A 23,004-nucleotide genomic window follows, 5' to 3' on the forward strand; every position below is an offset into this window, starting at 1 on the left:
GAGAAATTTCTACATGGAAACCAATAACTTAGCTATTATTTATAGCAAATGGTATTCATACCCTTTCCTCCGCTCCCACACGGAGAAACGGCACAATGATAGCTCACTGCAGTTTGTTTTGAGAGGTTGCTTCCTTTTCAAGTGGTTTCAAGTTGAAGTGTTCTTTATTTATTTGTCATTCCTGTTTGATGTGTTCCTAGTGGAAGGGCAGAGATTGAGGTACCTTTGATATGCAGATTCCCTGTTCTAGGAGCGGCTGCTCACTACATTCTCTTGAATGCGTTAGGCATGGCTTATTAATGACCTAAGGGTTAAGTCTTTGAAAGTACTACACAATAATGTCATGTTGATACTGTTAAAATAATGTTAATGAGGGGAAATTTTCAATCTTCAAAGGATGAGTGATGTAATGGATTTGAGCTCCTAAATATCTTGTAATGCCTAATGGCATAATGATGATATCTTACATAACGGATTCATATTTATTTGATGGAAAGGAAACTGAAACTAAGGAAAGGTAATTGAACCATGCTGTGTGATGCCATACTCATTGTGGCAAAGGACATTTTTAGTCTCAAAATCATTTAAAGGAATAATTCAGCCAGAAAAGGACATTTTTGTCAATTAGCCTACTTATACCCACGTTCATGTTTTTTTCCCCACGGAAAAGGAGTTTATCAGGTTGGCTGTGTGCACATTTCCATACAATGCATCATGAATCTGAAGCTGGGTTATTCGATCCAGTTAAATGTATTTGGATTATTTATTTGATTAATTTGGATTATTGTATTATTTCCAAAATATGCTGATGAAATAAATATAATTAGAGAGACAATTTACATCATAGTCAAATATTGACAAAATAATAGATCACAGACTTTATATTCACTATAAATTCAGTTTTGAGATAAATGCCATTTTTTTGGATAAAAATATCAATTTTATTATTGATTAAATTTAAAAAAGTCATGGAAAACTACTTTTATGTAGTTTTTTTTATTTTTTAGCTTGACATCTATGGGATCAATTTCCCGCCTAAAGCAGCCCGGATCAAAAAATAATAAGCGTGAATCAAAAATGTAAAAAAACATGTAAAAATATATTGCACAAACTGAAAAAAATAATGCAAAATGATCAGAATAGCAAACAACGTGGTCACGGATCAAAATATAATAAGCGTGAATCAAGAAATAACAAGCATAAATAAAAACTTTAAACACATTAAAAGTTATTTTGCACAAAACTTAAACTTATGGTCATGCTTTCTTAAAAAGTATGTTTTCCTTGGTTTTATTACTCTGTACTTTGTGCCAATCAATCGCTAGAGGAGTAGCTGTCAATCTAGAACTAGTGGACCAATGGTGACACTGAAGCCCGCCCTAATTTACATGAAACTGGAACTGCAACATTTGGGAAAGCAAGCGCAGAACATAGAAAGAAGAGTGAAGAGAAAAACAGCACAAGCGTACAAAAGAGTAAAATATGAGTTTTGTGCAAAATAACTTTTAATGCGTTTAAAGTTTTTATTCATGCTTGTTATTTCTTGATTCACGCTTATTATATTTTGATCCGTGACCACGTTGTTTGCTATTCTGATCATTTTGCATTATTTTTTTCAGTTTGTGCAATATATTTTTACATGTGTTTTTAAATTTTTGATTCCCGCTTATTATTTTTTGATCCGTGGCTGCAATACTTTAGGCGGGATTTTGATCCCATAGACATCGCCTGGTCACTATCTGGCTTGGATGTATAAAAAGAACTGCATGAATATTCTTCAAAAAAAATCCACCGATGAAAAAAAATCACTGAAACAACATAAGAGTGAGTAAATGGTAACTGCATTTTTGGTGGACTGTACCTTTAAGAATGGATTCAGTAGATAGATAGATAGATAGATAGATAGATAGATAGATAGATAGATAGATAGATAGATAGATAGATAGATAGATAGATAGATAGATAGATAGATAGATAGATAGATAGATAGATAGATAGATAGATAGATAGATATTCATACAATTAGAAATGCAGTTTTATTTTAGACTGACTGCTCACCTACTTTTTCCAGATTTACTAGGAAATGTCCTAATGAAAAGTAGGTTGTGTAGCATATCCAAAGTCGTCATGTATGAAGGTGTGAAAGACAATGTAGTATGAGTCAAGGCACATATAATATCAACTAAATAATCCCAGACTCCCACAGTTACCCCATCATCACCATGGGAACTGCTGTCTGAGAGGAGAGCACCCTCGATTGACATGTTCACCCTCAGATCCAGGCAGTTTTGCTTCTTGATATGCATGATACGATCCTGGTTTCACCAAGGTTTCACCATCAGTGGGAAGCAGCGTTTTTTTAGATTATTGGCTGAGCCACTCAAGATTAACCACAGCTGTTAAGATAAATTCAAAATAAAATGTGTTGAATAACATCATCATTATTGATTTTGCAAAAGCAGAAAAATGTTTTAAAGACTAATTTTTGTATTGTTATTGTTTGCATAAAACGGAGCCAAACAAATTCACTGCCATCTTTTAACTGGGAAGGGATTGCATGCAGGTATGATGTTCATTATTCATCAGGATGTTTTATGATACATTTATGTTAGTACTGTGTATTTCCGTAACCTTAACCTAAAATAACACTTTATTTTCACTTTTATAAACTTTTTTTTGATGACTGTGGTGGCTCATATCAACTTACTAACTTTTAAACACTTACTACAATGAAAAACTGATTTTAGACTGCTATTAGCCTAACCTTATACTGTTTATTCAACAGTGTTTGTGATATTCTTACATTTTTTGAGTAAGTAAAGTGTAAGCGTGCCGTGGGTTTGTTGGTGGGAGGGGCGGGGCGGGGGGTGTCATGTGAGAGGAGGTAATGCCTTTATTGCGCTATGATTGGCTATTGCGCTGTTCACACGATAAATCCTGCCTTTTGTTTTCATGCATGTTCAGCATCCCCAAATTGGTCTGTGTTAATGGGAAAACCAATAAAAAAGAAAGTAAACAACTTACTTAGATATCTCCTGTTTATTTCACATCACATTCAAACATTAAATTATGTGAAAACATGAGCTGCAAAGGTTAATTTTGTCAAATCCAAATAAACTTTAGAGATCTTTATTGAAAAGTGTTTCAATGTTCAAAAGAACATTTTCCGGCTCAAATTAAGCACTGACTGTAGTAGCAGCTGGTGGCCACACCACATACTGACTGCCAGCTTTGATATCTCTGTTCAGGGACCAATTAGTCAATTTCTGTTCGTCAAATGTCTGTGAAATTTGTTCTGTTTATGTCTCAGTTGTTGAATCTTCTTATGTTCATACAAATACAGGGGTTGGACAATGAATCTGAAACATTTGGTTTTAGACCACAATCATTTATTAGTTTGGCGTAGGGTCTCCTTTTGCAGCCAATACAGCATCAATTAATCTTGGGAATGACAGATATAAGTCCTTCACTGTGGCCAGAGGGATTTTGAGCCATTCCTCTTTCAGAATAGTGGCCGGGTCACTATATGATGCTGGTGGAGGAAAACATTTTCTGACTTGCTCATCCAAAATAACCGAAAGTAGCTCAAAATATTTAGATCTGGTGACTGTGCAGGCCATGGGAGATGTTCAACTTCACTTTCAGGTTCATCAAACCATTCTGTCACAAGTCTTGCTGTGTATCGGTGCATTATCATGCTGGGACAATGTTTGAACCATTAGTTGCACACGGTCCTCCAGAATGGTTCCGTAGGGAATGCCACGATATTGCAGGCCAAACAATCACTGATCCACCCCCGTGCTTCTCTCTGCTCTTACAAAAAAGAAGTTTATTCAAGTGTGCCATTCCTTCTTTTAAACTAAAAATAAGAAAGTATACTTTCAGTCTACGTTTTATGTACTTCTCAGAAATATTCTTTATGTACTTTTCAGAAATATACTTAAAATTGCTAGTAAGTATACTTGACTTATACTGACAGAAAAGTCTAAGTATATTTGGCCTATTCTTGTACTCGAGATATACTTAAAAGTATAATTAAGTATACTTGGCTTGTAGGTGTGTTTACTTTTTTGATTGAGTAACCTATAAAATATTTTTTTTTTTACTTAATTTTACATACTGTCTTATAATAATAATAATATGTTTAATTTATATAGCGCCTTTCCCAAGCTCAAGGACGCTTCACAATAACAGTAAAGAACAAACAATCAGTTCATACATAAATGGACAATAGACATTTGCCCAGTCCAAGAAATGAGCGACTGCAGTTGCATATCGCATTACATTTGGAACAGAAACAAAAAACAAAACTATTTACAGACAGCATAGAAGGTGGGCAGTTGAAGTGAAGGTCAGATGCAAAAGACTAAGGAAACATTATGACTGTAATACAGAGTTATGACTAATAATACTGTTTAAACAAATGGGTTTTGAGTTTAGACTTAAATTCATGCAGCGTGGTTGTTAGACGAAACAGTCCGGGGTGTTAAGCCTCTTTGGGTCTTCTCCACACCGTAACTCCCATGTGGGAAAGACAGTGAAGGTGGACTCATCAGAGAACTATACATGTTTCACATAGTCCACAGCTCAAGATTTGCACTGTTGGCACCAATGAAACGTAGATTTGGCATTGGCACGAGTGACCAAAGGATTGGCTATAGCAGCCCGACCATGAATACTGACCCTGTGGAGCTCTGCGACACCAACAATTTGTTCTCTTTTCAACTCTGATATGTCTCCCATTATGTTGTGAGGATTGCAATATTTTATGTGCAGCTGTGCTATCGCTCTGCTAATTCAACCTTCACACTCTGCTCTTACTGATGGAATGTAAAATCAATGAAGATTGGCCACCAGGCCACGCATGTATAGGTGTGAAACCTCCAACATATTGACTAGCTTTCAATTTCAAAGGCTGATTGTGAATCGAGAAAAAACATTCAAAGTGAAAAAATAATAATAGCAATTTTGTCAGAAACCAAATATTCAATCAAGTTTCCTACGTACCAGACAGAACAGATGCTCTTCCCGTCCAGTGTTCAGAATGAAAAACACTCAATTGGCAATAAGTAAACAAGCTGCATTTTTCATCAGTATTACTCTACAGGATATCCATCTATGCGTGCAAGCCTCCACAGGTGCTCCTGAACCTCATTAAATGAAGGCATTAAATCAGGGTCATGCTTCAGTGCCTCCCCAAATATCTTAAGACGTTTTAACATCTATTTACATGATGTTAGATTTTGTTCACGCCATTTATTGAGTTTTACTGCAATGCATGCTAAATTAGGAAAACAAAGTACTGTTGCATTCTTGTTTGGATAGTCCACATAATATGAAGGCATGCAATGTAAGTCAAGTATAAGTTCTCAAATTACTTTACGTAGTTTACTCTCTTTAGATATTTATTTGCAAAATGGTGAACAGAAGCATATTTTTCAAATAATGAAAAATTTTGACTGTGACCTTATAATATTATAAAAAAATATAATATAACCACTAGCTTTACCATCGTTTTCACTAACAGTAAAATGTTTGCTAGCAGTTCCTTCCTTGAAATCACCCCCCCCCTCCCCCCTGTGTTTCATTTCAGGTGTTCCTGCTCTTTTTGTTGCTGCATGGGCAGTTGTCAGGGCAACGCTGGCGGATGCAAGGTGATTTCATGTGTTCTTTCTCATAGACTTGACCTCTTGTCCTAATCATCTTTGTAGAAATGATGGCAGATTTCATCTAGGGCCTTCGTATGGCACTGTTCATGAAAAATATTATGGGTAAAAAACATAAAAGGCTTGGTGAGGGAGCTAAAAATATATTATATATCTCTTTTTTTTTTTAGCTTTTTGAAATCTCTAGAGTTATTATTTTTTAATCAGAGTTACCACCATTTGAAACAGCCCTGCTAGATTCAAAAAGTTTAATGCCAGGGGAAAAAAATATTGTATTAATCTTTTTTTTTTTTTTTTTTAATTAAGCAAATAAAAAGCTAGTCTAATAAAATTGAACCAGCTAAGTAAAAGAAGTGCATTAAAATGGCCATGGTATTGTTTTGTTTTAAATTATCAACAACATAGGCTAATGAATATATCATAAATATTCCTAACTAGTTCAGGTCTTATTGATGGCTCATTAATGACGTGACAACGCAGGGCACATTTTCTAGTTATAGTGAACTAACTTGATCAGTTAGTACTTCTCTTCGATCTGTAAATGTTTGTGTTTTTAGGTTAAATAGCCACTTCTATGTTCAAGCTATTTATCACCAGATCATCTAAATGAAGTAGTGTTTTCATGCCAGATTGATGTAAGACTATGCCATTAAGGGTATTAGAGGAGTGATCTTTTCCCTGTTTTATTTTCAAACACTTGCTGAATGCCATTGTCTCACTACCATCGAGAGCACAATTTGTATTCTTGCAGCTTACAGGCTGTTAGTCATGGTACAAAAGCGAATGGCTTCAAGCAACAACTTGCTGCTTCTCTGGGGAGAACACTCTTTATAAACATAAGGCTTTGTTTTAGCTGTGGTGTTTCTTTTGTTACTTGTGTTGTTAAGGTGGCCTAGTTTAGCTTATCACAGATTGTCTCTTTATCTTTATTGTATCTAAAAAAAAAAAAAAAAAAAGAAAAGAAAAAAGTCGCACTGCATGTTATGTTTAGAGGGGGTCATATGGTATAATATTAAATCAATATTTAAAATTATTAGAAAATTTCACAGTTTCTGAAATAGATATTTTGCAATACGGTTTATTGGAATGATATTAACTTTAGACATGAGCATATATTCTGATATGAGGGGGTTGAAAGAGTATGTAGTGCGACATCGTCCCTAAAGGCCCCGATGCCACCCACTAAGCCACTCAGAAGATCATTAGCTTTGGTGGGTAAAGCGGATATGGCAACAGGTCAGGTTCAAATGTTTGAAAAACAATTGCTAGTATTTTCAGAAATCTAATATAAACTAAATACAGTAAATCAAGATTGTGTCAATAATAAAAGCAATAATACTGATTGCTTTTTAATATGCTAAATGGTTTTTGAGACTGACAATACTGTATGATGAATTAGAATTTTCCAACTTTTAATTTATTTGAATTAACTTCCTTATTAAAGATAAAAATAGCTATATTTTATGACTCACTGATCTTTTATTCCACTTGAGTAAAATAAAAATGAAATGCTCAGTTTGGCAAGGCAAGAAGTGAGAGCTCTGTAAAGCATCTTGACATTTGTCACTTCTCAGTGATGGTGGGTTAATGGCTTTCTGCAGAACCATAAGTTATTCCACTCTGAAAAGCAAATGTGAAGAAGATTACAGGTACTCTCAAGTCTTGATCTGCATTCCTGTAGCTTAACTGGTTGCGCTTACAAAGCTGAGGTCATCAGGGAATACACATTCTGATAAAATGTGTACCTTGAATGCATCATAACACACTGGCTGCCAAATTATTAAATGCAAATGTTGTCTGGGTGTTTGATATTCCACATGCGTCTCAATATTTATGTACTTTTCTTTTTTTTTTCTGTTTTTTTTTTTTTTACCATAATTTTGACCTAGTAGATTAAACTTGTTTAATGCAAGAAGTAAAATTCAGTACAAATTTGTTTCATTATTTATATGAATACACAATATTTATGTAAACAATACTAATTAATAAGAAGTTATTTATCTGCATATTTTTCACTAAAACATTTTAAAGAAGGTAAAATGCAAGACAATTGCTTTTTTGAATTGATGCATTAAACAATGTGTAATAACTGATTCTCAGAAAAAAAACTTAACTTAAGAGCCAAGTGTGTTCTCCAGTGTTTCCCTGTTGATGTCTTTCTGCATCAAAGTCTTTTATTTACTATTGTTATATAAAAAAGCATTGACTCAGTCTCATTTTAATTAGTCCTTTCACTCCTTTCTTTGTTCTTTTACATGAAAGTAGAGTTGACTATTACATGATACTCTGCCTGCAGTGCCCATATTTAGTAACTGTCTATGGCACTAAAGGTAATTTAAATGAGGATAATAAAAAATCAATTCAAGTTATAATGAATATAATTATTAACAAATGTTCATTATGACTCTTTAGTTTTGCTCCAGACTGGCCATGTATTCAGCATCCCTCTGAGTATTTACTGTATGTCCTATTTATGGACAAAATCCTCTGCACGGCATATTATCCATTCAGCTGCACATCATAGTAAGCATTACTAATTGGATTATGAATGGCGTAACAAATTGGTGGTAAACAAATGGAAATGAGTTTTATAAAGCGCCTGAGCTTACTCAAAGCGAAGGAGGGGGTCAGTGACTTCAAGAAGAGCTAGATACTAAACTATGTCCTCCTGATCTATACAGTATGTACTGTGAAGTACAGTATATCATTACTGTGTTAGCACTGCCTCTGGGACTGGAAACCTATCTGCTTTTCTCCCACTCGATCTAAGCCTTTTAAAATATCCATTGCATCATAATCCATGTGTGCCAGTTCATTTATCATTCAATCTGTCTTTATCTGCTCAGATGCTGGGAGCTGAGTGCAGGAAACATCAAATGGATCTACCAGGTCCCCATTCTGACAGCCATTGGGGTGAGTAAAAGCGATGTGAAAAACTGTCAGTCCCTTAATAAACACGGCGTGAGAACGAAGCGGCAGCCTGGGAAACAGTTCAAAGACTGAGGCAATTTACTCTGAGGAGGGAGAAATTGTCTAACTTCAGCCTAACTTTTCTCTTTTCTGTTATTCAACACTGCAAGATGAAAAGAACTTTGCCAAAGAAGGCAAATGTCAGAGGAACTGGCAAGAACATTACCATAATTACAGTGTGAGTGTGCGTGTGTGTTTCTTCCAGATTTGTCAATTATTGGATTCAGGCGATAACATGATTCAGACATGGGCACAGTCAGAGAGACTGAAGTGTCTCAGCGGGGGTTCCCACGTTAACCTAAGTTCTCCATTCTAGTTCATTCTGTTCATTTAAAAATGATTTTTTTTTTATTTAAAAACTAGGGGTTTTATTCATAACTGTTAAATTTAAGTGATGGTTTACTGCTACTGGTTTAACTTCTCAAGCAGTCAACTGCCAAGTTCATATCAGCCATGCATACAAGTGATGTGCAGTGGCCCCAAAAAAGTATTCATAAATGCTTTTACGTCATTTAAAAAAAAAAAAAATTAAACCAAGTGGCGACTCGAGACCTTTTCTCAGAAATTACTGTCTTGCTGTTTAAGGTGATTTTGGTTGGTGTTTGAAATCAGGGTACACTTTTTTCAATGGTCCCTACCAGACATTCTGTTGACTATAAGTAGCTTTGCAACTACATGTCATTTTATTCCCCAACCCTAACCTAGTGGGTTACCATTATTCTAACAATAGGTATATTATTAGCATATTATTACTTAATGATTATGTAAGTGGTTAAATGTTAATGAAAGTTGTGTTTAAAACGTTAATTTGTCCTGCATTAGTTATTGAATAGTTTCACATTAATTCTGAAACTGTATATAGTTTAGTTCTCTGGGAGGCATGCAAAAACAGTACTGTTTAGCTAATGGTGAACTACCACATTCAGCTGAGTGAATGTGGTAGTTAACTTGATTAACATTTAGTGCAAATAGTCAGCCTTGTTGGCAACGATAACACTTTGTATGAATAGTGTCTGTCAAATAGTTTAAATAATAGTTTTTTTTTCTTTACTATTTTTTACTTGGAGCAAATAGTATCTACCACTATTTACATCTTTTACACTTACTGGAAATAGCTATTGTAATATTAAACAGTGCTACTTGCAGTAATTGCAATTGTGGTGCCGGTGGAATAGATATCGAACACATTACATTACACAATTTTGTTTTATTCCTCATCGTACTAATAAATAAAATAAAAAGAATCTTGTGCTACAGAACCTTTTAGGTCATCTCTACCATTCCGCTCATTCTTCACTTAAATTGTGTACATGAATTCCAATTTGTGGTTGTAGGTCTCAAGTTGACATTGTGAATTTTTTTTTCATTTTGATATCCATATGGTTTTGTAACATTGTATTTGTAAATGTAATTTAAGTTAATTAAATAGATCTTTTATTTTAATGTATTATATGGGATTATACATGCAGTTTTTATGGCATCACAGTATCAAACATTTGAGGGTTGTGTTTATGTGTGGATTTTATAAATAGACATATGTAAATAGCATATGTAAATAGACTCGTTTGCATTGGTTAAAGTTGTAAATAATCTCCATACTGGAGAGAAATTTAATTGTGTAGGCCTATATCCAACTGTTCACTTATCTCTTTGTGCACATCAAGCAAGTGTATTATTCCATGGGGATGATAAAGATGCCTCAGCACGATTTCTTGCTCCAGGCAGCACAGCTGGACTCTTTACAAGTTTCACACACAAGGCGATACAAGTTGGTGTTTGTGGTTTTAAAGAGATGATTCTAACTTTAAATTACATCAATTTTGCCCCTGAAATAAGACCGAAAATCAGTGACTGGCCCCATTTCATGCTGATCTACTCAGATATTGAGATGATGATATTTCACACATTTACACACACTCAAAAATTAAGCGTTGAATAATCTCCTCATTGCTGATTTACAGTTCTAAAATACTGAGATAACACATATTCTGATGCAACACACACACACACACACACACACACACACACACACACACACACACACACACACACACACACACATATTGTAACGCTATTATTCAATCCCATTGTGGCCGTTGTGGATGGATGGATAACAATTAAAAAGGGAAAGTCAGATGTATAATGAGAGTAAAATCTGGCCAATGATGATTCATATGTTGCAAACTGTTAAAGCACATTTCCATTTTTTTCCATACTCCCACTGAACAGATGGTACATATGGGGGTAATATTCTGCAGAAGAGGTCAGATAAATGTGTGATTGCCGTGATTGGGATTAACATCATTGTTTTCCTGTTGCATGTCAGAGAAGATCTCCGAGAAGAATGTGGTGTTTTCATCAAAAAGAGATATTTCTGCAAACATTTATCTTTTTTTAAGGAATATAAATATGTGTACTCAATGCTTTTGCTACACTCTTAAAAATAAAGGTTCCAAAAGGTGGTTTTCGCAGCGATACCATAGAAGAACCGTTTCTGGTTTGCCAGTGAACAGTTTTTAAAAGAACCATTTTTTCTCTGTGTAAAGAACATTTTAATTTTATTTTGTGTATAGTGTGTGTGCAGTTTTAATTTTTATACGGGTATTCACAGCACAGTCTGTTGAGCTTTAACTTGCACAAATCGTCTTTTGCCACCCCTGCAGCAAAACATTTATAAGCAAGTTTTATTACCTCTGATATTTAAATCTACAATATAATGACTGACTTTTGTGGTTACTGAAATGTTATTTTAAAATGCTATAAGAAATGTAATAGCTTTAAATAATTTTGTGTACTTTAGCCTTTTGGAGGCATTTAAGCGTTCATTAATCAATTAGTTTGCATCATAATTCATGTTGTTCAATAACACCGATGCTTGTGTGTACTCATGTTTCTTCATTAATTGTTCATGCTCAGTCTTAGCTTTATTTGCTTTCAAAACACTTTTTTTAGCTGATTTTTAGCTTATGCAAAACAGACAACGAAAGAAATTAATATTAGAATAACTTTACACACCAAATAATGCATCCATAACGGAGTCATTTTTGTTTGTGAAATGCTGAATTACAAATACCATAACTTGAATTATACCCTAAACCTTATTTTCTGCTCCCAGAATGCATTTTTGTTTGTCTTATTGATTTCGGACTGAGCGCAAAATCTCATGCACAGACATCACACTCATTATGATTAAGCAGACGGAAATGAGCATTTTTCAAATGACATCCCAGCTCAGTTGGGAAAAGCCAGCCATGCAAATCACTTGTACGGTCATCTGCTGGTGACCTCCTGCGACAGCCTTTATTGTCCAGTTATCCATAATGCATAAAATCCTTTGTCATCATCAGTCCTTATTACAGTTTTTCAGTTACACAAATTGCATGAATCGTGTTAATGTGGCAGAAGGGATTTTATTAGCTGTCACCTTTTACTCAGTTCATTCTCTCTGCACTCTCTTTTTCAGCTGAACTTCATCCTGTTCGTGAATATCGTGCGGGTGCTCGCAACCAAGATCCGCGAGACCAACGCAGGCAGATACGATACTCGGAAACAGTACAGGTTTGTGCGTCCATTTCCACTGGGCAATGGTTTTACGCATATTTTTCAAGTGCCTTGAAATTGTGAATTCAGTGTTGCCTGAATTGTCGGTGTCATTACAGTGGCATCGTCTCTGGTATCAGATTGCTGTGAGTGGAAGCTGTCCCTGCAGCAACTATTTATTTCCTTATGTAATTTAGGCAAAATCTTTCATCTCACAGCTTGGAGGCAGAATTGCCTGTGGCTAAGAGATGCGATAACAAGCTTTCCTTCCTACGCCTACTCATTATACGGTTTGATTCAGGTTGTGTTTTCCATAATTCCATCATGTACTGAAATCAGTGTCGCATTTGAAGGCCACTGGATATTATATATTTGATCTTACATGTGGAAGGAAACATTTTTGTCTTCCATTTTTACCTGGCTTTGAATAGATGCTTTTAGACCCTATAAATGCACATTTGGGCTTTGGCATGTCAACATGTTATTCTGGATGCGCCTTAAAAGATTCCAGTTTGTAGCAAAACAATGCCAATGGATGTCATTTTGCACCGCTAATAACAGTAATCAATTTGATCATTGCTGTATCCCTGCTAATTAGTGGTATGCTGAGCCCCAGGTGTCAGCTTGCACAGCTGGTAAGGCAGACATGAAGACACAGACAAGTCGTGTTTGCAAACAGTGCGTTATGCTAAGCCAAAGAGAGCCCTGGCTGATTCCTTGTCACAATTTGAAATAGAAATAAATCTGTAATGCGAATGACCTTGGCTTGTACGCTCGCATGTTACATCGTTTGACTCTTATTTGGTACGACAATCCCTTTACTGGAACACTTTGGTTGATCAAACTAACCCGGGCTTAAATTAAAAGAGGATTTACACCTCGTGGTCTTCTAGCATTGCTCTTTTCCAATTATTTTTCATGATTCTTTTCATGATTTATTTGCAAGACATTTTACCTGTCTTCCAGGACAAGCAAGGCGTAGCCATTAATATGTCGCGCTTGTCTTCGTTCAGATTAAAGCCACACGGAGGCGTGTGGGGTGTCGTTCATAAAATAGGATTAAAGACAAACTTTTTGAATTTATAATATCACAACTACATCTCATGCTGTACTTGGCATCATCAACCTACACAGATATCTCACAGAGATCAAAAAGTGTTAAGTGAAACTGTGCATTAATAGCTTATAACAGGGCAGTTTAGCCAAAAACGATATATCTGTCATCATTCACCCTCATGTCATTCCAAATCTGTATGACTTTCTTTCTTCTGTTGAACACAAATGGAGATGTTAGATTGTTTACTGTTTTCGCATGAAATTGAGTAGGGGACAGATGCTGCCAATCTCCACAAATGACAAAAAAAAAAACACACACACAATAAAAGTCCATTGTGTCCTATATTCCTAGTGATCTGAAGCTGTATAACTTTGCAGTGGCTGGTTGATTTTCAGCAAATTATGTTTTCAGTATCAGTCGGTTCCTGACACAAATCTACCGTCTTTCAGAAGACTTAAAAATGTAGCACACAAGTCATATGGACTATTTTATGGTGCTTTTATGTCTTGAGGAGTTTAATAACATCTGTCCCCGTTCGCAATATGGAAAATAGCAGCCTAAAAATTCTGCCTAAGGATGCGATCACATTAGCGAAACTTTGCAGTAAAGTAGATCCATTGTCAATAGTATAGTGATGCATTAAAGGAATAGTTCACTCAAAAAATTAAATTCTGTCATTAATTACTCACCCTCAAGACTTTCGTTCATCTTCGGAACACAAATGAAGATCTTTTTTTTTTTTTTTTTGAGAACTTTCTGCTCCTCCATTGACAGCTATGCAACTACCACTTTGATGCTTCAAAAAGTTCATAAAGAGATAATCCAAGCTAATCCATAATCCATAGCGGTTTAGTCCAAATTAGACTTGATTGCTCTATATGATGAACAGATTTAATTGAGGCTTTTTTTTTTTGCAAGAACCAATGAGGTTCATTCTCATGTGTTACGCAGCACGTTTGAGTTTCCGCAAGAAATAATGAGGTTCATTCTTGTGTTACACAGCACGTTTGAGCTTCCGCAAGAACTAATGAGGTTCATTCTTGTGTGTTAGGCAGCACGTTTGAGTTTCGGCAAGGACCAATGAGGTTTGGTATGCTGTCAATGGAGAATACAGAAAGCTCTCAGATTTCATTAAAAAGATGTGTTCCGAAGATGAACGAAAGTCTTATGGGTTTGGAACGACATGAGGGTGAGTAATTAATGACAGAATTAAATGTTTTGGGTGAACGAGAGTCACTTCCAAAGCAAGCAGATTTATATTAGTAAATGAAACAAATTTGCATGTTCAAACTTGAATCCAATGGGAATTAGCTTGAGGAATTTTTTTGCCTCATTTCCCTAATGTGAAATTCCAGATCATGGAGATTGCTATTGAGATGAGAGTATTTCACCCGCTGAATTTTGCAGTGCAAAGGTAAATGTGATTGCACCTTAAAATCTGTTTTTGTGTTCCACAGAGAGAAGAAATTCATACAGGTTTGTAAGGTGTCATTAAATAACATATTTCCCTTTAACTGACAGAACATTTTCATTTCTATTTGTCCAGGAAGCTTGCCAAATCCACGCTTGTGTTGGTGTTGGTGTTTGGGGTGCACTACATTGTGTTTGTTGGAATGCCACACACCTTCGACGGTCTGGGCTGGGAGGTGCGGATGTATTGTGAGCTGTTCTTCAATTCTTTCCAGGTACTTGGAAACTATGCTTTCATTGCATGAATAGCTAATGTAATCAGTGATCTCTATAAGTAAAGATTCATATGATTTTCTTTTGATAATCCAAAAATCATAAATTCAAATTTGTATTTTAGCATAATTTATATAAATGACGTGCATGTATTTTGCTTTGATTTCATATTGATTTGGAAGAAAGACTTAAAAAATAAGAAGGAAAAACAAGCCACTGATGAAAACTGCTCTGGCAATGAAACTTATTATTTATTTATTTTTGCATTAAATAATTTATTGTACTGTTAAAATATACAACTATCACAGAGGAAGAAATATGTTCATAATATAATGAAATATGAAATTAATGGTAATGTTCTCTTAAAAACTGTTAATTTTTCACATTGCAAAGCAAAGGAGAAAAAGGTGGTTTCTTTGGGAAAATCTCAGATATTTAACCAAGGATATTTAACCAATTTACTATTAAATATAATTAAAAAGTAACAAGGACCCACAGATATTGATGAGAATTTTGCTGACACGAAGATACTTGTTGCACAAACTGCAAGCAATAAAACATTCAAGCAATGTCTAAGACAGAAATAAATTGACAGGTCAATCCAATTCACAGCACTCTAAATGTGCTTGACATCTCATGACACACCACATTGATTTTGTCTGAGATGTTCGGCTGTCTTAAATGACAGGTGCTGGTTAGGTTAAGAGTATTTTATCTGGATCTGGATGACAAGACTCAAGGCATGTCCTTCACATCAAGAACAGATCACTTCCATGTCCACTTACAGGGCCCTATCTTACACCCGGCGCAATGCAGCGCCAAGCGCGACATAAGTGTTTTTTGCTAGTTTTTAGTCCTACGCAGTTATCATTTTCACGTCCTGCTCCATGTTGTTTAAATAGCAAATGCATTTGCGCTCATTTATGTGCCCATGGGCGTGCTGGTCTGAAAACAAGGTGTGTTCTGGCGCATTGTTGGCGTGTTGCTATTTTGAGGCAACAGAAATAGACTGCGCCATTGACCAACTGAAACCTGGTCTAAAGTCAATGGCGCCATATTTTTTTTGTTATTTAAAGAGCGCGTTAGAACTAATGTGCGCCTATAGGCGGGTCCACAATGCGCTTACACTCTGCTTATTAAACACACAGGGACGCACAGCAGCACACAAACATGCCAAATATTTAAAATAAAAGGATTACAATGTAAAAGATTATTTTGTACATAAAGATATGGTGGAATCCGGCTTCGGTCTTTCCACTATCAAATTCCGTCATGTAAATAGCGAATCTGCCATGGCGTGAGCGCAACTGGCATTTAAAGGGAATGGGAGATGAGACTCTGATAGGTTTAACGCACATAAATCCCAAAACACAGCCATTACTCATTATGAGAATCGGAACAACCCTTTTAGAACAAGCGACCATTTTTCCGTCGTTAAAGTAGCAAAAGTGGATTCGGACAGGCCCTAAGTGAACTTGCGCCCTGCGCTTTAGACTATGCGCTTAGAGATCGTTAAAATAGGGCCCACAGTATCTTCAGAAACACAGCCACAAACATTCACAGAACTGAATTTCGATAGAACTGGGAAAGTGCAAAAGCAATTTATTTTTATATAAACTAAACAGGTGGCCAGTGTCAACTGTAATTAATTAAATACCTAAGATATCATCTGATTCTGAATGGCCACCAAACTTACAAATGAATGTCTTTATAGATGTGTTTTCATCAGTGTTTAAAGGGGTCATCGGGTGCCCATTTTCCACAAGTTGGTATGATTCTTTAGGGTGTTCATGTAAAGTTTGTAATATACTTTGGTTAAAATTCCTCAATGGTTGTGTAAAACAACACCCCTTTTACCTCCTCAAAAACAGCTTTGTTCACAGTGACCTGTTTCAGTGCATGTCTCTTTGCTCACCCCACCCCTCTCTTCCATGGGGGGTGTCGAATGGCTGAGGGCAGAAATATGCTTATAAAGCAATTATAAAGTTAAATATTAAGTGTAGGTTCTTCAACAACAAAAAAGTAGGTGTAAGATTAATTTGTGACTTTTTTTTATTTTTTACCCCAGTCAGCTGTTTGAGAAATTTGCTCTGTGTTGAGACTGCCTGCTGTTGCCCTTCTAACATCTGTTTCTGTTTTTAGGGCTTCTTTGTGTCTATCATCTACTGCTACTGTAATGGAGAGGTGAGGAATTGCAAAGCTGCTTTATAATCACAATAATTAGGGGAATATAGAGAGAATGTGCAATTGCATTCTGTACTATTTTGCCAATTTTGCCAACGCAGTCTCATTTTTTTGTAGCGCCAAACATTGTTTTTAGGACAGTTGCACACTGAAGACTGAAAATGGTTGCCCTGTCACATTTAAAGAATCAGTTTCTTGATTTGTGCTGGTGATTTTGTGCACGTTACACAAATAATCGTAAACCAGGTGCCTGCGACTCATTGCAGTGTGTCTGACAAGTGTACAGATGTTAAACTGGTCTTGACTCTCTGAGATCATCAGAAATCCCAGGGTGCTTCTCAAAAAGAGTAGGAGTATAACCCTGGTCTCCTGGCCAAATTTGCTCTTTGGCATCCATCCATCATAGCCTCCTACTCATGCCTTTTAAGCTGATTGGCTGCATCACTTGGCCTCTTCTCAATGTAACATATTGTTATTAATTTAAACATACTGCTGTTACAATTGTTAAGTGCTTTAGCACAACAAATGTTAGTTTTAAACAGTCAGAAAAAGCTGTGGGTGGAACAAGCATGGAGTTTTAAGTGTTGACCATTCCCACTGTCAGGGTAGGTTATTGTTCTTTAATCTGTTTTGCTCTGTCTAGTAGTTGTTGAATGCCAGAATTGTGGTGTGCAAATTTCATAATTGAAGAAGCATCTCCTTTTCAATTCCTGAGTGGGAATTTGATATGAATTGGCCACACCCAGTGGAATGGCAGGAAGAGGAATTTACTGAACTATAATTCAAATCAATTCAATGTAGGTAATGCATTCTGGGAAATTAAGATTATTTCACCCTGCACAAAAATGAATTTATTACATATGAAAGATGACAATAAATGTCATCCATCCTTCTCTCTATCATTCTTTCTGTCTGTAAGGTCAATTTGGGAATTTAACTGAAATTTAAAAAGCACTTTCAGTTCAATTTGACATTTTTCGAAACAGTCTTAATATTCTCTAAACTGTAAGTGCAATTGTAACAACTTTTTACTGGAACATCAGAACTCTATTGCATGCCTGCAAAATGTAGTAACTCACCCAAAACATTTAATACATGCTTCAAAACCTAGTTATTGTGTCAGCAAATTGGCCAATGCAACCAAAATAAAAATGTCATGTGATGTCATCTGGTCAAAATGTTTAGATGTTCTTTTCACCATGGAAATATTTGTTATATACAAATTTCATGTTTTTTCTACTTTTTGTTGACACTAACTGCTTTTATACTACACAAGAATGTCAGTTTTGTCTAGCTAAATGCTCTTGTGTATCACACTGAGCTTTTTAGATACGGATTTCAACAGAAGGTAAAAAATGTACTAGGAAAAGTCAATACTGTAGTACACAAAAGAAAATGAACTTTTGTATTTATACAGTACATTTTATTTTTGTAGAAATTTGTTACAGTGTATGTAAACTGAAAATTCACAATTCCTTGTTTATTTTTACACACACTTATAGTCTTCCCCTAACATCACCTCCCATTCCAATTGCTCTTCCATGGCAAGCAACTGTGAATTTTCAGTTTACATGAAACACATTTCTACAAAAATAACACAAATGTAGCTGTTTAGGGTTGTGACATTCCTCTATGTTCAAAAATGTTAGTGATTGTGCTGGGCGAAACTCCATATATATGATTCCTATTTCATTAAAATATCAGACTATTTGCCATGTTAGATATTTATGGAATACTTATGCATGTCTGACAGGATTTTGATCACTGAATGGATCATTTTGCATGTGATGGCTCACATGATGAAAGAATATTTAGAAGTTGTGAAGAGTTTAATAATTTCACTGAGAATCAACTCATCAGTTTTGATCAACAAGCCATGTGCGTTTAGTTATTGTGCAAATTGTAGACAATTGTTCTTCGTACACATGCCAAAAATATGAAATTTGCATAAATCAATAAGAAATTAAAATCTGATGCGAACAAGAAACTAACTGTTTTGAGTAAAAAATAAATTCTCATTCGATAATTGAGCCAAAGCAACTGAGAAAAACTATAAAGCAGTAAGGCTCTTGGCCATGCTTTTTAAAGTCACCATGCATTTCAGAATTAAAGGGGTGGTATAATGCCCTTTTCACAAGATGTAAAATAGGCATTTGATGTCCCCAGAGTGTGTATGTGAAGTTTTAGCTCAAAATACCCCACAGATATATTTTTATAGCATGTTAAAGTTGTCACTTTTTGAGAGGTGAGCAAAAACGCACCATTTTTGTCTGTTCCTTTAAATGCAAATGAGCTGCTGCTCCCAGCACAGAGAGGGCGGAGCTACAAGGGCTCCTGTCCTTTTATCTCATACAGACATACACTGGAAATTTAAAAAAAACTTTTAGCCTTTTATGTTCAAACCAAAGTCAGAAAGATGGAGTGACTCAAGAAGAAGTGACATAGACAACATTTCTGAATGGTTAGTTGGTGAAAGCTTATGTGTAGTTATCTTCTAGTCATTGATTAGCATATTCTGTCTTGAACTAAAGTTAGAAAAGTGAAATCATATTCAAACACCCCTTTAACTGTTCTTCATCATCTAACTCTGATCCTCAGGTCCAGACTGAGATCAAGAAGACATGGACACGGTGGAACCTAGCATTCGACTGGAAGGGCCCGGTGGTGTGCGGGAGCTACCGCTATGGCTCTGTATTAACTGGCCTCAACAATAGCACCAGCAGTCAATCCCAGCTTGCTGCCGGAGGCCCAAGCACCCGTTCCACCACACTCTTCTCCAGCCGAGTCTACCGCAGCAACGGGGGGCCAACTATCAGCACACACGCCTCCTTGCCAGGCTATGTGCTCAATTCGGATGCTGACAGCTTGCCACCATCTATACCTGAGGAGCCGGAGGACAGTGCAAAACAGGTCGATGACATCCTGCTGAAGGAATCCCTGCCCACAAGGCCCAGCAGTGGCCTGGAGGATGACGAGGAAACTCTGTAGAGAATGGTGCGGTGATAGTCAGCTAAATTGGGTGTAATAGCAGACATGGCATTTGTTAAAGAACAAAAAATGACAGTACATCACCTGCTGCACACTCTGCTGTGAATGGCAACAGCACCTCTACAATGGACACTTCCTGCTCAATCTGTGACACATAGGCCTCGTTTACACTGCAGGTCTTGATGCCCAATGCCCAATTCTGATTTGTTACCTTTATCCGATTTTTTTGACCGTCCGCTTACACGTTCTTTCAACTGTGACCAATATCCGATTAATGTGCTTACATTTGCCATACTATCTGAAACATCACGCATGTTTAAAGGGTTAACTTCTCTTGCACAGATGGACGAACGCGAAATATGCTTGATGCTAGCTCTGAGATATATGCGAAGTTCGCCAAACATCACCATGATTTGAGGCGGAGGAGGACGAAAAGTGCAATCATTGCAGTCTGCGCATATGCTTCAGTTATTGTGTGCGAGAGAGATCTCAGGACTGGTGGGAGCATATTGTGGCGGGCTTTAAGAGCAGTGGGTCCGAAATTTTAGGATGAGCAAGCCAACCTTTGATATGTTCAACGTTTGTCCACATTCCTCCGGGTCATCCGTCCCTTTGCAGATGCGCGTCGGGGTTTCTCTCATCATTAAACCGCGGAGTCGTTGCCTAATGCCTCAGAAAATCCGATCTGCCTGTTTACATGACAGCACATATTGGCACATATCTGATTTATATCTGATTAATATCCACATTATGAATGAGGCCTGAAACTGATCTCGAAATATCCGAATGCATGCGTTTTTTTCCTGTTTACACGGTCATTGAACACATCCGATCTGTGTCACATATAAGCAAAAAATCGGAATTGGGTCACATTTCACTGACAGTTTTTGACATTGGCTGCGTTTACACTTGACATTAACATGCGACCTGTATCCGGATGTTGTCCACAAACACATTGAAAAGACAAGTGCAAACGCGCTTCTGATCGGAATGTTATCCAATCAGCGTGTCCAGGTTCGGAGGTAGTCGAGGACGCATTGTGATCGGATCTCAGTGTAATGTAACGCAATCCAGCCATCGTGTCTGCATTCACAGGTGGACGTCACACAAAACCCCGCCCACTGTCATTATTCCCCCTCCTCTCTCCAGGAATTGCTGCACGTAGCTGCGTGGTTTTGCGATACAGTCGAGTGCGAAGTACATCGCAAATATACTGATATAAATGTTTACTTTCGCACCCTAAAGTTGTAACCATTCATTTTCTGTAAAGAACGCGCATTTTTCCCACCACAGCTGGCAACGTTCTCGGATAGGCCTACTCTATACCGTTTCCATTACGCATCTATCCACATTTTTAGTACTTGCAGCCTCTTCATCCTCCCCATTTTGCGAGATTTGTAAAATGTACCCCGACTGAAAACTGTTTTTGAAAGAAAACCCACCACTTCAGGTCGACTTTGCATCGGAGCCATCCTTTTTTTGTTTTTTCTCGCAGGAATGCGAGATCCGATCTGTTATCCAGATACAGAAGCCACTTGATGTAGACAGGTGTAAACGCACCATGTCCTAATTGGCTTATGATCCGATATCTGCTTGACCGGACCATGGTGATCGCATGTTAATGCCAAGTGTAAACACAGCCATAGACTGATATGTTCATGGCAAGACAGCTCCACCCATCACGGCCCCGGAAATGCTGGTGGATACAATTTTCTGCTTGCCTCATGCAATTCTGAAACTGCCAAATGGACAATGTGAATGTTGGAGTTTTTAGATTTTCTATTACTATACCAACAATTTATTTTTGAATACTGGTTTTCATTTGTCATCAAATGATTTATTTAATTCAAAAGCATGAATTGTGTAGACTGTGGAGCAATGCTCAGGATAAATAATTGTATTAAGGTCTATGGTATGGGTATGGGTATGGGTATGGGTGGGGGTGGGGGTTGTACGGTACAAAATGTAAGTCTTACGTACTTCCTGTTATATTCCTTTCCAGAGGATGCATTTTAATAATTTAATAAAATTGCTTTCAAATGCAAAAGAAAATCTGACAGTCTTGGGTTTGTTTTTGAATGTTATGCAAAAGTTACTTTCACTTTATCAGAAGTTTCACTATATGGACCAATCAGCTGTTAGTTCGAGATCAGGCTGGACTTTAGCTGTGGTCATGTTATGACATAATTACCATAATTACAGGATGGCAACCCATCCTCTACATGTAGTTCTACTCTGCACTGTAAAAAAAGGTGTAATTTTACAGGTAACGGTCTGTATTTTTTTTACAGAATTTTACCGTTTTGTCATTATACAGTGAATGTTATTTGACAGATATTTGCTGTAATTTAAAGGTCCACTATTAAATTGGCAGGTAATTGATTGAATTTTGGTTTTACATAAATGTTATGCTTTTTTTTTAAAGAAAATTGTTTGTATTTTTACAGAGTTATGTGTAATTTACTTAAAATATTAAGTAATATTTTACAGATTCTTTCTGTGAAATTAGAAAACAAATCAAAGAAAAAGGTATGACAAACGTAAGAATAAGAATAAGAAATAATAAGAAACAAAGGGATAACTGCAGAAATCAGAAGTCATTCAACATGTTTTCCTTGAAGATCACTAAGCATGTGGGGGTTAAAGTGAGTTTAGGTTAAATAATAAAGTATTTGTACAGTAGGCTAGGAAGGCCTATTGAATTATTATAGTCTTTTAATCTTGTCTTGCAAATAGATGCTCATTTTTCATCATTTGTCTTATTCTCCCCTAACGTTAGCATTCTTAAATGATGTTCAGTCATAACTGGCGTCAAGAGCTAAGTTAACGTTAGACGGCAAAACACTGAAAAGTGCAGCATGTGTCTTTCAATTTTCAATCTGTTTTAAGAAAGATCTCAAAGACCTAAAACAATTA

General features: G+C 36.4%; 1 protein-coding gene across 1 annotated transcript in view; it reads left to right on the forward strand.

Annotated features, from left to right (window-relative positions):
• pth2ra (parathyroid hormone 2 receptor a) overlaps positions 1-22,131 on the forward strand; it is a 49,183-nt gene extending 27,052 nt beyond the window's left edge. The window contains exons 8-13 of the mRNA XM_079882458.1: positions 5,594-5,654; positions 8,513-8,579; positions 12,100-12,194; positions 14,780-14,918; positions 17,059-17,100; positions 19,699-22,131. Coding sequence (XP_079738584.1) covers positions 5,594-5,654; positions 8,513-8,579; positions 12,100-12,194; positions 14,780-14,918; positions 17,059-17,100; positions 19,699-20,088 — 794 coding nt within the window. The 3' untranslated portion in view covers positions 20,089-22,131. The remainder of the gene's footprint in view (positions 1-5,593; positions 5,655-8,512; positions 8,580-12,099; positions 12,195-14,779; positions 14,919-17,058; positions 17,101-19,698) is intronic.
• The last annotated feature ends 873 nt before the right edge of the window (positions 22,132-23,004 follow it).

The sequence above is a fragment of the Squalius cephalus genome, assembly GCF_949319135.1.
Source record: "Squalius cephalus genome assembly, chromosome: 9".
Classification (NCBI taxonomy): Eukaryota; Metazoa; Chordata; class Actinopteri; order Cypriniformes; family Leuciscidae; genus Squalius; species Squalius cephalus.